At 44.4% G+C, this 16259-nt stretch overlaps 1 protein-coding gene across 5 annotated transcripts; it reads right to left on the reverse strand.

Annotated features, from left to right (window-relative positions):
* Positions 1-600: 600 nt before the first annotated feature.
* LOC109765127 (disease resistance protein RPM1) lies at positions 601-6572 on the reverse strand. Of its 5 annotated transcripts, none has more exons than XM_073502752.1 (6): positions 6372-6572; positions 2174-5101; positions 1962-2060; positions 1790-1849; positions 1208-1411; positions 601-1054 (listed from the first exon to the last, which is right to left on the reverse strand). In XM_073502752.1, exons 1-2 carry the CDS (start codon positions 6485-6487, stop codon positions 2299-2301), a joined length of 2919 nt encoding a protein of 972 aa, XP_073358853.1. In that variant the 5' UTR covers positions 6488-6572; the 3' UTR covers positions 601-1054; positions 1208-1411; positions 1790-1849; positions 1962-2060; positions 2174-2298. The 5 variants fall into 5 exon arrangements, with proteins under 5 accessions (XP_073358853.1, XP_073358852.1, XP_020179493.1 ...); XM_073502751.1 differs by having other exon boundaries at positions 1786-1849; XM_020323904.4 differs by having other exon boundaries at positions 1786-1875.
* Between the last annotated feature and the right edge of the window lie 9687 nt (positions 6573-16259).

Below are 16259 nucleotides of genomic sequence, written 5' to 3' on the forward strand. Positions count from 1 at the left end.
CATGGATTCCTCAACTCTTTTGCATTGCATTGCCAGAAAGGATCACTGATAAAAATCCCGGGTGGGAAATAATGTTGATTCGTAACTGAACATTTGTTGTAACTGCTTTGTGTTAAGCTTCTAACTGTGCGTATGCGGGCAGCTCTGAACATTTTCTACTACTCCCTCCGTAAGAAATATAAGAGCGTTTAGATCACTACTTTACAGTGCATATTTCTTTACAGAGGGAGTAACTGCTAGCAGGTGCCCTATCTGGAGACGTCAAGCATATCCAGTTGTGGCTTGCTGCAGATTGTCGATGCCAATTTGGCAATGGTTTCAAGTTTGCGGAAGTTAAAATTTTGACACAGAGGCATGTGCGCGTAAATTCTTATTCCAAATTGGCAATGATTTCAGGCTTTCAAGAGCATGACCGAGGCAGAGAGGCACATGCATTTGCACGTAAATTCTGATTCCACCGTCTGATACTGCAGATTGGTCTGATGTTACATGGAGAAGGACAAGAGTGCGGCCATAGCAGCCACATTTCGTCGAATTCAGTCTGCGGAACTCGGATATAGCAGATGTGTTGAACATGAATAACAACACATGCAATCCTCATTTTTCTTCACAAATTGCTGTAAGCTTGCAAATATATTGGTAGCAACAAATGGAGAGTAATAAATCATCTCTGAAAAAGAGAGAGAGTACTAGTAAACAAAGTGAGTCTATTTTCACAATTAGTTGCAGGTCTTCAAATAAGGTTGATCCATTCCATGGGGCTCCCCAAATACCGATCGTAAACTGCTACCGAGATCTCGAAATCGTGGTAGCTTCATCTCTTCCCTTACATTGAGTTCCCCAAAGAGAAATGCACTCCTTTAACATTCGCACCTTAGGAACATCAGGTTGTATCTCAGGCTCTCAACTTCATTTTACGGCATATAGAGGCCACCACCAGCTGACTTGGAAAGCTGAGCGTGATGGCCAATTGCAGCAAACAATGTATGCAGCTTAGTTAGTAGTATCATCTTGTGTGGTGTAGTCCATTGCATTTTCCACGTCTTCTCCCCACCTGAAATTCACTTCCAGTGCATGCATTATTTTTATTTCATCAGAGAATGTATTATGTGCATGGAAGCTGGAAACAACACGAGAAATTGCAAGGATACGAATATGACACCTACAGACAAAAAAGACAAAAATAGTTGGTGCTTGCTGAACTGACCAGTTATCAGGTTGATCACTTCTTGGTTCATGTTTGAGAGGCACTTGGACCGTCAGAACAACGACAGCGAGAAGTCCATCTTGGATCAGAAAACGGTCCAATGGCTTCAGACTTCACTCGACATTATATATAAAGCGGGGCGAGAGCCTTTTTCGTGACGCACAGGATGTATGGATGTTTGTTCCCTTCAGATGGAGGAGCGCCCTGCTCAAATCACATCCATCAAGCAGAGTGCTCCAGTTCCTCATAGATATCAACATTGCTCATGTTTTTAAATAATACCATTCGGAAAAAAGGTCTTTACAGAAAAAAAAACACCTGTTCAAATAAAACTTGAAACGAGAAGATAGTCTTTACATCTCCAGCAGGTAAGTAGCACCGGCACTAACGAGAATAAATTGAACCAGTGTGTGGAAGGACATAACCCGCAAAAGATACTTCTGTTCGATTGTAATTCAGTAACACAAAGACACCCACTAAAATACAACCAGAGAAACAATTGTGTGTGCACAAAATCTGACAAACATTGCAAGAAATCAGATGGAACTAAACAAAATCAAAGGGGGTTTGAGCAGTACCAACATGGTAAAGAATGGATGGAGCAGCAACCAAAGTTATCATCGTCTTCATCATCACCATTGCCTTCAAGTGGAAACGAGCAACACCTCCTGTTAGAGAGACAAACATCATGAGAGAAACCCAGACTGAACTGAGTCATGCAAAGGAAGGGAGATTTGATCGAAGACGTACATACTTGCAAGCATGAAGGTGATCGAAGAAGCGAATGATGCACGGAGAAGAAATCAATCATCAGCTGCAACCCTCAACTCATCTTCAGCGCAGATCATCTTCACTGTTAAAAGAAAATAAACAGAAGAGAAGGGAGATGTATTGTAAATGCGTAATCAACATCATCAGTTGATAGCTACTAGTTGCTACTGAACGAAAGATAAATTAGCTACAGACCTGTCGCTCCACGTCGTCACGGCCACCACCTGCCAGGAGGAGCTCGCTCCCGCTGCTGCAGGGTCGGCATGGAGAGATGATTCCTCCCCCACTGTTGCTTCCTCCACTTGTACTGAAGCAGTAGATCATTCGACGATGTCGCCAAGGTCGTGGTGGCTCCGGTCCATCTTGAGTCGCAGGACAGGACGGTTGGGGTGTGTATCCACTTTATGTTGCAGCATACCAAGCCTTGCCACTTTACCATCCCAACCAAGTGAAATCTCCTTGAGGCTTGCAAGGTGCTTGATACCAATGATCCCTGATTTCAATCGGCAGTAGTTGATTTCTATCCTTTCTAACTGGGGCAAGGTGCCCTCCTCGAACATCAACTCTCTCAGTTGCTCCAGACTCCAAATATCAAGTTTCTTGAGATTTGCGAATGCTGCCATTTTGAACACTAACTTCCCCCCTATATAAGAGCCAACTCCAAGATAAAGGTGAACGAGGCTTGGCAGTGCACCTAGTATTTCCATGAATTTACCTTCTTCCTTTATTTGGCTCCGCAGTAAGTAAAGCTTGACCAAATGCAACAGATTCACAAACCAGCCAGGAATCTCTACAAGGCATCCACACAAGCCCAGGGTTCTCAGCAGGATAGGAATAGAGGAAACGGAGTGCAGCCACTCGATTTTTCCATTTGAGTCACTTGCCACAACAAGATAGCGGAGGAAACTGAGCTTCTGAATGGCATCACAAAGTACCTTGCATTTTTGCTTGGTGGCCCCCTGCATTGCCAAGCTTAGTTTTCTCAGTTGCACAAGCTCACCAAGCTCTTTAATTGCTTTGCGACTAGTTCGTCTGACGTCCACGGTCTCTAGTATTTGTAGCTCTTTTAGGTTGCCAATTCCTTTTGGCACCCTCACACCTATTGACCCGGACCAACGGCTAGACCATGCCATGTGGAGCTCCGCAACTACCTCAGTGCCGTCAATACGATCAGCCAAAGGTGTGAACAGCACTGGCAGACAAAATGTGGTCAGCAAACAGTCCTTGGGGTCATCCAGGTCAAAGTATTCGTAGGAACTATTTCTGGTACAACGGAGACTGTGCAGGCTCTTGAGCTTACTAATCTCAGTTGGTAGTTCTGTAATATAACTACCTCTTATGTCCAAAGTACGCAAGCCCTGTAATTTTCCTATGGACCTTGGGAGTTTATAAATATATGAATACCTTTTAGGATTAGAAAAATTCACATACTTTAAGTGGCACAACAATCCTATGTTATTGATATCCTCTTGTGTGACTCGAAATTGTGCATTCCCTAGATCCAAGATTCTGAGCATTCTTGCCTCGGGTGAAAATATTGAAGATTCCAATGGTCTCTCACTAAATATGGTCAATGACCGAACATGGCCCCAATCCATGCCAATATTCTGGAACTTGCTACCATGGTGTGCTACATGGCGAAATGTCTCTTCTGCGGCACTAGTTACATTTTCTTCCGCCACATACACAAAATTTTCATCTCTGGAAATTGAGACCATGACATCACGCACAATATCATGGACTCGACAACTCTTAACAACTCCTTCTAAATTCACACTTGAAGATTGAATCATGCTACGGTTGACAAGCTCATTAAAGTAATCATTTCCCACATTCTCAATGCTCACCCGAGCCCTCGCTCTAACAAACCCCTCGGCTATCCATCTCTCCACCAAACGTCTCCTTTTGATTTCAGAATCCTCAGGAAAGATGCTTAGATACAAAAAACATGACTTGAGATGAGATGGCAAGTGGTTGTAGCTCAAAGTAACAATCCTCCTCATTGCTTCAAGGCTAGGATTGACCTCAAGCTCTAAGGGGATTTGTTTATAGATACTCTCCCACTCTGTTACTTTTTTGGTGGCAAGCATGCCTCCTATAGTGAGTACAGCCAGCGGTAGGCCACCACACTTCTTTACTATTTTGTCAACCATGATCTTCATCTCCTTATCATTATCCATGTCTTGATGTGTTTTCCTACTCTTTATTAGTAGCAATTTTGTGGCATCATTTGTTTGCAAGTACTTAAGGTGATAGACAAGAGATTCAGATGTGCACTCCTTAGCCAAGCCATCATCTCGTGTTGTTACTATTATCCGGCTACCTTTATTGTTTCTACTAGGAAATGCAATATCTTTGATCCACTTCCAAGAATCTATTGTCCACAGATCATCAAGAACAATGAAGTACCTCTTCTCCACTAGCTTTTCTCTCAGGTAGCTAGCAAGATTGTCTACTTGCACCGCCCTCCCTTCAAGTTCCTTCAAGCAAATCTTCAATGAATCAGCACCCAATAGCTGCCTAATCATGTCCTTGAGCATATCTATCTTGGAAAATGACTGTGAGACTGTGACCCAGGCACAACAAGAAAAATTATTAACAGTATCTTCCTTACTTTCATATGCCTTCCTTGCAAGAGTGGTCTTTCCTAAACCACCCATGCCAACAACACATATCACCTTGCAAAGACCATCTCTGGAGTCGACATCCACCATCTTAATCAACTCCTCTTTAGGCTTAGCAAATCCCACAAGCTCTGCCTCGTCAATGTTGCTAGCTGAGTGGTTGCGAATATCTTCCATGTAGGAATTCACCCCATCAATGTTGCTGGAGGCATCAACTGTGATTAAGTTATAGCGTGTGTTCCTGTTGCTGACTTCTTCAACTCTTGCTTTGAGATCACGGATTTGGTTGGCAATCCGATGGCGGTCTTTCATCTTACACATCTGCCGAGACCGGCTCTGGCTTTCCACATGCACCATAAATTCATCAAGACAATCCTCAATACCATAGGAAAGATCCCTTACTTGCTTAGCCCACACCTGCAGTACCATGCTTTTGTTCTTCGTTGCTTCTATGGACAAAAGGAATGCATGCATGGTCTCTAGCTCGTCTCTGATGAACCTTCGAAGCATAGTTTATTAGAGCTAACTCTTGGTGCCATATGGATCATGGAATGTAATAGTGCACAGGGAAGTTTGTCAAATCTATATGTCAGAGTAATTTTTATCTCACGAAGGCGAAAGGATTGACATGTATTTCCATCAGGAGGGAAAGAGCAAGAGCGCATTATAACAACGATCCAAACACAGATTCATAATATTTTATTTTCGAAACAGCGGCAAAAGGGCCCCTTTCATTAATTGAGAAGCTATTACAAAGTTATCACTCGACAAGCACATCATAAAGCGAGAAATATAAAGCAATCTCTCTCATGGCATAATGAACCCAGATTCATATATTTCTCATTGTGAGTTGCATTTGACTGATCATATCTCAGTCAAACAAACAAGACTGGATAAACAGGGAATAAGATCATGCATGTCATGGAAAACAAATTACATCCTAAAATAGGTGTGTCTATTTTAAGACATGTATTTGACAAGTCATTTTAACTAAGGATAATTTGGCAAAACGCAACTGGACAAGATCTACAAGATTTAGTTTTTGCGACCATGATGAATCCATCAAACACCTCTTTCTTGACTGCCCTTTGACAAAAATTTTGTGGCGGACGGTCCACATAGCATTTAATATTACTCCTTCGAATACTATCAATACGTTATTTGAGACGTGGCTAGACGGGATAGATTCCGAAACAGCAAGACACATCCGTGTAGGAGTATGTGCTTTATTATGGGCAGTCTGGAACTGCAGAAATGATTTGGTCTTTAACAGAACAACAAATATTCACTTTTTGCAGGTTATTTTTCAAGCCATTGCGTTGATCCGTATGTGGTCGCTACTCACTCCGACGGAGGCCAGAGAGCGTATGGTTACTGGATCTATCCGATGGAAGATGATAGCACAGGCTATTTTCAACCGGTTTGAATGGCGGTCATGTAATAGGATAGGCAATTAGTGATCCTATCTTTTTATGCCAGCCGGTTGTGGCTTTCCTATTACTTTTTAGCTCTTTGTGAGTCTTTTTCGTTCTTTGTTTGAGACATGAAGACTTGTGTTGAACCTTTTGCTTATTAATAATTATGGCCGTATGCATCGTTCTGATGCAGAGACCGGGGATCACCCATTTTTCGAAAAAAAAAGACATGTATTTGACCAAAATTACACTATCAGTATGCAATTCATGTGATACAAGAATAAGTACACGCGAGCACTTTCGAAAGTGAATATAACGACTTCATCAGATTCTCTTCACATAAAGTATACATACCAGATGTCTTTGCGGACGCCAATGAGGAGGCTCATCTCAGCAGCAGCGGCAGAGGCGGCCACGCTGATGGCGCTCATCAGCATCGACCTCGCCATGCTCACCACCGTCCCCGACATCTCCGGTCGGTTCTTCTCCTCTTATCTTTCTTGATTTACAAACGCTCTCTTTGCTAAGTAGTTAGAACAACAAATATTGGTTTGTAGCCCTCACAGGTAGGTTGAGGCGTTTATATAGCTGATCCACCAAGCCCAGGAGCTCTGCCTGTGGACCGAGTCCTCTTAACACGTAGCACTCTACTAATGAATGAGCCTGTAGAGTAATACACACATCGTAATCTTAATCAATACAATAATAGTCCTTGCACGGCAACCTTTGAGCGACATAGGCTGTTTCTTTTTTGTTCCTGCGAAATTATTTTGCGGAATTATCATGGCTCATGTTGCCTCTACGTGGTGTATATATGTGCCCCACGCAAAATAAGGATACATAACCGCACTAGCCGGCCAATGATCACAATTAAACAGCAAAAAATGAGCTTGCCGTGGAACAAATTCATATGATATTATCTTATTAGATGAATATAAAAACGGACTGCTTTTTGTTTTTCAGTTATTTTTTCGTCACAATGATCACATTAACACAAGCCAGGAAGTATTTGTACCTCTTTTTGCTATTGGAGTGGAAGAAAATTGCAAGCCAAAATAACAAAGGTCTCATAGCATCCACATCCCAAACAACCACGCCCCCCAAATAGTCCTCCCCACTACAAGGCATTTCATCATCATCCTTTCCCCTCCCCTCTGTTCAAACAAACCCCGACGCCCAGTCCACCCGGTGACGACTCCAGCGAGGAGTTATCGACTCAACGGTGTCAAGTCTGATCATGTTACTCCCTCTTCCTCCGCCACTGGGAAACCACTAGACGGGTGGCGGGTTAGATTTTTCTTTTTTAGGATTGTGTGTTCGAGCGAGTGCAGCAATCGATTTACTACTAGGACATCTCATCTCTTCGTCTAATCGGTCGTGCTTTTTAAGTAGATCAAAGGAAGGAGGTCTCGGTGCCATGCACCGGGGGTGGCTTCTCGAAGGGAAGCCCGGTAACCGTCCTGGTTATGGGCCCCAAAGGCCCGGCATGAAGACAAAGATAGGAGGGCGTCCAGGGCGACCCGAAGGCGGTTCTGAGACCTTTGTGGACTTCAAGTCAAGGAGGCGGCTAGATAGATCGCATCTCTCTCATGTAAACCCTAACTCCCACCATGTACATAAGGGGAAGTTGGGGGCTCTTAGACGCATCTACTCTCGTAGGACAACTCTCGGTAGCCATCTCCCTCTGTAGAGCATTGTATTCCCTCGCACGAGGTATCCCACACCATGAATAACAATAACAAGCAGGATGTAGGGTATTATTCATCGGATAGCCAAACCTGGGTAACTTGTGTGTGCGGGCTCTCTCCGATACTTTCGGCCATGCCAGGCACCCTACCGTGGGTGTTGACGATTTTCTGCTTCGTCAGTTGGCGCGCTAGGTAGGAGTTGCGCTGGTCGGAGAAGAAGCGTAGGGCGGAGATATATATCCAACCAACGAGTACATGCTAGGCTAGATCTACACCTTCGCTCTTTCGAGCTCGAAGTCCACAATCGGGGCTACTCTTCATCCTCACACCCCCGCCCTACATCGACTACATAAGCTTCGGGGCGATTGAGTTCCTCTTCGATGAACACGGAGAGACCACGACATGCTACACAAACTCAATCCACATGGCGAGGAAATATGCGCGAGCTGTTGCCCACCGTAAAAAAAAGCTGGATCTTTAACCCCCCAGCCTTCCCAATCATCCACCATGAACATGATCATCCTGGTGGCAGAGACACGCCGCAACCAGAAACACATCTGGCACGCGGTCTACACAACAGAGCCGTCCTGGAGTTAGCTCCTCGCATGGTAGGTGATTCTAGGGGAATAGTAGAACTCAAGCAACTGTAGTTCTGTGAATTCAGGGGATTTCAGCCAGGCGTTCACCATGCAGGGCATGGTATGCTTGCTCAGGTAGCATGATGGGATGCAGAGGCTTTGAACGGAGCCCTGGTGGGAGGAGATGATGGCTCTGGGGATTTCAAAATCATTGAAGAGAGATAGCTCACGATAGTCGTGATTAAGGGGCGCGCCATAGAGGGCGCCGCCGAATTGAGAGGACTTGGGTACGGCAGCAATCAAGCGAGATGATCTCCCCAAGGACGGCGTATGGGAGATCGCTGATGCGGTCCACCCGAGATTCTGCGGGTTCCTGGTATCTAGTGGGGGCGGGGTCGCCACTTCTCCCCGCGCTGCCAAGTGCGGGATCTACACACTACTAGGAAAAGGGCTATAGATAGAATGGCCACTAATGGCGCACCAGACATGTGGTGCGCCATAGCTATGTAGCAGTGGCGCACCATGTGCTGGTGCGCCATTAGTGTGAAAGACACTAATGCCGCACCAGACACACGGTGCGCCATTAGTAACAAAAAAATTTCTTTTATTTTTCCAAATATACTAATGGCGCACCAGGGCATAGTGCGCCATTACTAGTTCTAACTAGTAATGGCGCACCAGCCACATAGTGCGCCACCACTATATTTTTTTATTTTTTATTTTTTTGCAAAACTACTAATGGCGCACCGGGGAACAGTGCGTCATTACTAGTTTAAGCTAGTAATGGCGCACTGTTCCACGGTGTGCCATTAGTGTATATTTCATGGACACTTGATCTCGATCCCCCTCCATCTCGATCGCTATCCCACCTCGCCAGATCCGGTCCCCCTCGCCGCCGAGCACCCCCCGCACCCTCTACCCCGCTCCACCGGCCGCCGCCGCCGACCCCCCGCACCCTCCCCCGCTCCACCGCCGCCGACAACCCACCGCACCCTAGCTCCCCTGCTCCACCGCCGCCGACGACCCACCGCACCCTCCCTGGCCCGCTCCACCGCCGCCGACGACCCCCCGCACCCTCCCCGGCCCGCTCCACCGTCACAAATGAATGCAACTAAAATTGCAAAAAAAACAAATTTGATTATATTTTCAAATAACAAATTTGATGATATTTTCAAATAATAAATTTGATGATATTTTTTCATATTCATAAATATTTTCAAATAACAAATTTGATGATATTTTTTAAAAAATTATTACTGTTTTTGTCAAAAAATATTACTGTTTCATATTCACATTCATTTTCTAAAAAATTATTAGATGCAACAAAAAATAATAATAATAAAATTACTTATGGCGCACCTCTGGCTGGTGCGCCATTGCTATATAATTTTTTTTTACTAATGGCGCACCCATCGTGGGTGCGCCATTGCTATGTAAAAAAAACATTCTAATGGCGCACCGCTCCGGGGTGCGCCATTAGTAAGTTTCCCCCCTTAGCTAATTCCTCCCTCTCCCTCGCCAGTCCACCCGCGCGCTCACCGGCCTGACCCACGACGCCGCCGCCTCGACCCCCGCCGCCCCCGCGCCCCCCCACCACTGCAGCTCCCCCGCGCCGCCGCCCCCGCGCCCCCGCGCCCCCCCACCACTGCAGCTCCCCCGCGCCGCCGCCCCCGCATCTACCCGCCACCCCACCTCGTCTTCCACGCGCCAAATCGAGCGGCGGCCAGGTAAATCCCTCCTGACCCGCCGGCGTCCACCTCGACCTCCCTCCTCCCCTCCATTCCCTCCTGACTCCTCCACCTTCCCTTCTCTCTGCAGGATCGGACGAACTCCATCATCGAGCAGAACCGGGGCGAGCTCCAGCCCTACCCACCTGCGTCCAGTGCAGGTATGCTCATCCACCTACACCATCTACCAAAGTCACTGCAATCAAGAGTACACAAAGTCTAGATACACCTGTTAGTTGCTACTCCATCTAATAGTGCTGCCACCATGTTCCTGTCCTGTTAATCAAGAGTGCTACTCCATCTAACTGTCATGAGGGATTATGGTGAATTTGCAATGCAATGCCAGTACTACACCTGACGATTTGCAATGCCAGTGTGAATTTGCAGTGCAAAAAAATTGCCAGGTCTGCACAATTATTGTTCTAGTTACTTTCGAAACAAGGAGAGCTTTGATGTTGACTAGCATGCTGATAAATTATGAGAAATTAAAGTTTCTCAGATATGCCAGCAAGAAAATTCCTGTTGTTAAATTCACTAAAAATTCAGTTAATTTGGCTTTATTGAAAACCTTACTGAAACTAAATTCAGTTAGCTGGGTCATCTTCCACTTGAGAGGCTGGAATGATATCAGTGGCAATTATTTCCTATGATATGATGCAGCAGTAGTAGTAGTATATTGTGCTTAGGGCATGAATCATATGCAGCAGCAGTAGTAGTATTTTGTGATGAGGTTGGAGATTATGACCCCCAAACTAAATCTCCTAGGACCACAAATCATACCATCTCATCCATATAAGAAACTTGAAAGCACCTTAACAATGAGGCACTACTAATTGGGCTGCTGTTTCCTCCCCAAAAGAAGGCATCTGTGTGTTGCTTCTCAACCCTGGTGCCTTGCAGGTGAGATCACCTGCTTTACAGCTTTCTCTTGCTGCATAGGAAATGTATTTTGCAGTGCTCAAGCAAAGTGAGGATAGTTTTTGCACAACAGCTGAATGTAACTGAATTTTTGAACACATGAATTGTAGATAGTTTCAGTTAACTAAGATTGGCAGAATATCTTGTTTCAAATATAGCCTATGCATGTCTTGTTTTCTGGTTATGGATATTGTATAGTACTGCATATCTTGTTTTATTGTAATATAATGCTTACCAAAGGTTTCAATATTTTGCTGTTACCATTGTTCTTTGAGCATAATTCTTTTTCATTTCCTACTATCCTTATTCTAATTCTCTTAAATTGCTATGTTGTGCGTAATAGAATTAGATCTTGGATCTGCTAGTGGACTTTGGGAGTTTGTTAGCCAGCTTGGTGACTCCAGATTTTTTTCTGTGATCTGTGGCTGGCATCTAGATAGCACACACATACATACAGAGGCACATAAATTTTGAAGCTGGAAATAAACTGCCAAAACTGAAAGAAATTGGAGTGTTGAAGATATGCTAGTGCTGAATTTTAGTAGTAGACTAAAATAAATTTTAGAATGACTGAATGTATGCAGCCTGCAGTAGTGTAGCAGTACCAAAATCACATCTGCCCTAATGTATGCAGTCATGTTTTTATGCCATTCTGACTTGTCCACTGGGACTTCTCTCCTGTGATGTCTGTTTTGTTTCTGCAAAAACCCATTCAGTAGTGTGGGACTGTGGATCATTAGCAAGGAAACCGTGCTTTAGTTCAGACTTCAGAGATATTTGCCTTTGCTTCAATAGGTAGTTTGCTCACAGTCTAAGTTGAGCTGATTTTGTTGGGTGACCTATTAGATCTGGAATGGAAGCTCACATAAGTTGAGCTGCTTTTTGTCCATCTGAAAGCAGAGGACCATATGGTCTGTGGCCTTTTCATCCATATGAAAGTAGAGGCACATTGTGGTGCTAGTTTGCTGGGTTTTGTCTCCGACCATCGTGTCGTGATGATTTTGCATGTACCCCGAGAGGCCCTTGAGTTTGCCGGAATGTCGATTAACTTCCGTTATGGCAAATTCGGGTACTCCATATGTCCTATTTTCAGCAAAGGTCATGCTGAAATTTTCCGTGAATTTTAGCATGACTTTGCGAAAAATAGGACATATGGGGCACTTCCGACTAATGCATGGGCCGGGGTATCATAGTACTTAATTAAGTAGGATCAACTGTCTCTTGTGTTATACATATAGAAGTGTGATATCTACTCATAGTTATTACTAATGTCAGTTGCTCGTCATCGATAAACCCTAATCTGGTAGGATGACCTACTAAAAAAGCCCATACCACATATTCTATTTGGATGGCCCTGCTAACCCTTGACCATAAATACTTGAGATGGATGTAGCAGGCTTAAAGAAAGAAATGTTTTTAGGCCAACTCCACTGGGCCTGGCTGAAAATGCACAAGCCTGCATGAATAACAATATTCTATTGTAAAGCTAAATTGCTCAAACCAGTTCGAAGGGCGTGTTTTCACCACACTGTGGATTATCTTATTGGACCCAACAGAGATGATGTTGTTTTGAATTATGAACATAGGAAATGTCGTCATCGGACGACGAAAGTCTCCCGGGGGAGTGCGACTGGTGCCACGACGGTCGAGGCCTGTGCGACAGGCCTCACCTGGACGATGATCGGCGCTTCAGCATTAAGCTCGAGGAGACCTTCGAAGTTGAAATGGTACGCAACGACGACAAGTGTTTTTTTCATAATTAAGCATGACTTCAACTATTTCAACATGTAATTTCATCTTTTACAATTCGAGTATAGTTTATCCCATGCCATGCAAGACGCTATGTCTTGGAGAGGATGGATTTTGAAGATCATGAAAATTTTGAAACGAAGAAAATTCACGTAAGGACACATCATGATGTGGATTTTGAAGTAAATCTGTATAATGCTGAGAGCGTAACCCATTTTGGTTGCAAAAATTGGGAAGCATTTTGCAAGATGTATGGTTTTGATGAGGGTATGCTTGTCACCATGGATCTTTGTGATCCTGGCATCGACCAAGACAATATGGACATTTGGGTCCTTGTTGATACGCCTCCAGTTCTACCGCTATGTGAGTTTCTCAAACATAGTTAATTATTAACTAATCTATATTGTTTATTTCAAAATAGTTGACAACTTATTTCCATTGACAGCTTATTTTGATTGTTCAAAAAATATGCGGAAAATGGTAGACAAAACCCACTACACCGATGGCTCCTAGTTAACTTATCAGGAGAAAAATCATCTGGTCGGATTTTGTACTGATCTTGAGAATTACAATATCTACAATCAAACTCCTCAACATTATGGTCAATACGTGCCACTAGTGCACGTGTTGAACTACGGTAACTACCATAGAGATACCCTGGTAAGATTTTTTACTATTACGACATCCGTGCATCTTTTGCATACTTCTAAAACTAGTACATCATTGCTAACTATGAAGTTATTACTATGTTTTTCAACAGAGAATCCCAAAGGATTGTGTGCCTCATTTGATGTATCAGAATGGCAGCCTTCATGTTTTGAACTTATATCCAGGTCATCCTACGAATCTCAACTGTCCATACCGGATTTCTAGAAGAAGTGGAGACATGCTAATCAGAGAATGGAAAAAAATGTATGGACAGTCGTAAGGAGGTTCTTGGAAGCAAAAGGAAGCGTCGCCCAAGAATTGGAGACAGGATGATCTCCATTCTCCATAATGGAGAGTCAGGGTCTATATTGTTTTATGCTATTTTACCTTAAATAGGGTATTTAGGTCCTGCCTAATACTGATGATCATGTGCTAAGAACAATTAAGTAGGGTTGGTTCGATGACTATCAGGATGATGATCGTATGACTTGTTATTAATAACGAGTAGAAGTTGTATGATGATGATTAGTAGGACTTGTTAGGATTAGTATTACTTTCGATAAACTCGCTACTCGCGGTCTCGAGACTTGTAATGTTCTATCTTTGTTCGGTCTTTTGAATTCGGAGACTAATATGATGAATTGTATTCGGAGACTAATCTTCTATTGTATTCGATGAATCTGCTGTTGCTGTGTGGTGCTGTTTATACTGTCCAATAATATATTTTGTAGTCTGTGCAAATATCAGAAAAGAAAAAAAATCCCTAATATACATACTAATGGCGCATCACCACAACGTGCGCCATTAGTATGCCAAAGGATACTAATGGCGCATCACCCAGCAGTGCGCCATTAGTATGGCAAAGCACATGGGTAAATATGGCCCCCTGGGAGGCATACTAATGGTGCACCGTGGCCTATACTAATGGCGCACTGCCTGGTGCACCATTAGTATACCAGATACTAATGGCGCACCAGTGGTGCGCCATTAGTAAAAAATACTAGTGGCGTGGTACTAGTGGCGCATCAGTAGTGCGCCATTAGTAGGCAAAACTGGTGCGCTACTAGTAGGCCTTTTCCTAGTAGTGTCTCTCCGATACTTTCGGCCATGCCAGGCACCCTACCGTGGGTGTTGACGATTTTCTGCTTCGTCAGTTGGCGCGCTAGGTAGGAGCTGCGCTGGTCGGAGAAGAAGCGTAGGGCGGAGATATATATCCAACCAACGAGTACATGCTAGGCTAGATCTACGCCTTCGCTCTTTCGAGCTCGAAGTCCACAATTGGGGCTACTCTTCATCCTCACACCCCCGCCCTACATCGACTACATAAGCTTCGGGGCGATTGAGTTCCTCTTCGATGAACATGGAGAGACCACGACATGCTACACAAACTCAATCCACATGGCGACGAAATATGCGCGAGCTGTTGCCCACTGTAAAAAAAAAAGCTGGATCTTTAACCCCCCAGCCTTCCCAATCATCCACCATGAACATGATCATCCTGGTGGCAGAGACACGCCGCAACCAGAAACACATCTGGCACGCGGTCTACACAACAGAGCCGTCCTGGAGTTAGCTCCTCGCATGGTCCGATACCACGATCACCTTCAACACCGACGACCATCCAACCCATATCTCCCACCCTGGCATATAAGCCTGTAACATCCCAAATTTCCAATTTGGTATATTATACATAGATCATCTTTGCATATCATGTTTTATTGCATTTTGACAAATCCTCGATAAATCCTAAGCAACTCAAGGACCCTCGGAGAGAGTTGGGGATTTTCTCAAATTTACATATTTGAAATTTTCAAACGAGGATTGAGATTTTAATTATTTTTCTCTCCAGAAGAAAATATTTCATTCTTGAAATAAAAGAGAGGAGAAAACATGACTTCTCCAAAATATTGAAATACTAGAGGAAAAATGTTAAAATCATTAATTGAATTTATTTGGATTTTATTGCATTTAAAAATATGCATGTTTTCAAAATATTTATTTTTGGTTTTAAAAATGTTCACCCTATTCTAGATTTTCTAACTAGACGGGGAAAATTTATTTCATATTTTTCTGATTTTTTTTTTATTTTTCTACGCATTTTTCTTTGCGGAACTTTTTAAAAAAAATTATATGCCCGCGCGCCGACTGGGCCAAAGGCCCAGCCGACGGCCCGCCTCGCGGCTTCCTCTTCCCGCACGGCCGCCGGAGTCCGGCCGAGCCACGACGCCGCCGCCGCCTCGGTTGCCCCTCCCCCAAGCCGCCCTCGCCCCCCCCCCCCTCGCCTCTTCCCCGAACCCGCCGCCCCGCCGCCGCACCCGCGCCGCGCCGCCGCCGCCCGCACGCGCCGCCGCTCGCCGAGCCCCGCGCCGCCGCCGCTCGCCGCCCCGCCGCCGCCCCTCGCCCCCCGAGCCCCGAGCCCCGCACCCCGCCCCACCGGAGCCCCTCGCCGGAGCAGCCCCGACGAGGTACTGCCTCACTGCCGTTGACCGGTTTTTTTGTAAAAAAAAAACCCTTCGTTTTAAAAAAAAACCCTAGATCGGTTTTTTTTCGGTTTTCTTATTTTACGAGCGTTCACCGAACCATTCGTTTTAACGAACGCGTTCGTCGGTTTTTCTCTGTTAACGAACATCCGTTCTTTAACCGTTCGACCGTTTTTCTTTTTCGGCGGATTTTCTCGTTATTTTCTCATATTCGATTTCTGATCGAATCTTCGTTTCTGTTTATCTTTTCGCTCGTTTATCGGAATCAGGTGATTCAAGTGCCTAGAGTTTCGTCTCGAAATTCTATTTCCGTTTAACCTACTCAAACAAGTTTTTGCTACAGTAAAATTTGACCTAGATCCAGATTAGCAAACGAAGTTTCTTTCTTTCGCCGTTTGATTTTCGTTGTTTCTTTCGAGTTGATTCTTTTTGCAAACCGGAGTTCTTAAGTTGA

Source organism: Aegilops tauschii, chromosome 7, assembly GCF_002575655.3.
Source record: "Aegilops tauschii subsp. strangulata cultivar AL8/78 chromosome 7, Aet v6.0, whole genome shotgun sequence".
NCBI classification, from domain to species: domain Eukaryota; kingdom Viridiplantae; phylum Streptophyta; class Magnoliopsida; order Poales; family Poaceae; genus Aegilops; species Aegilops tauschii.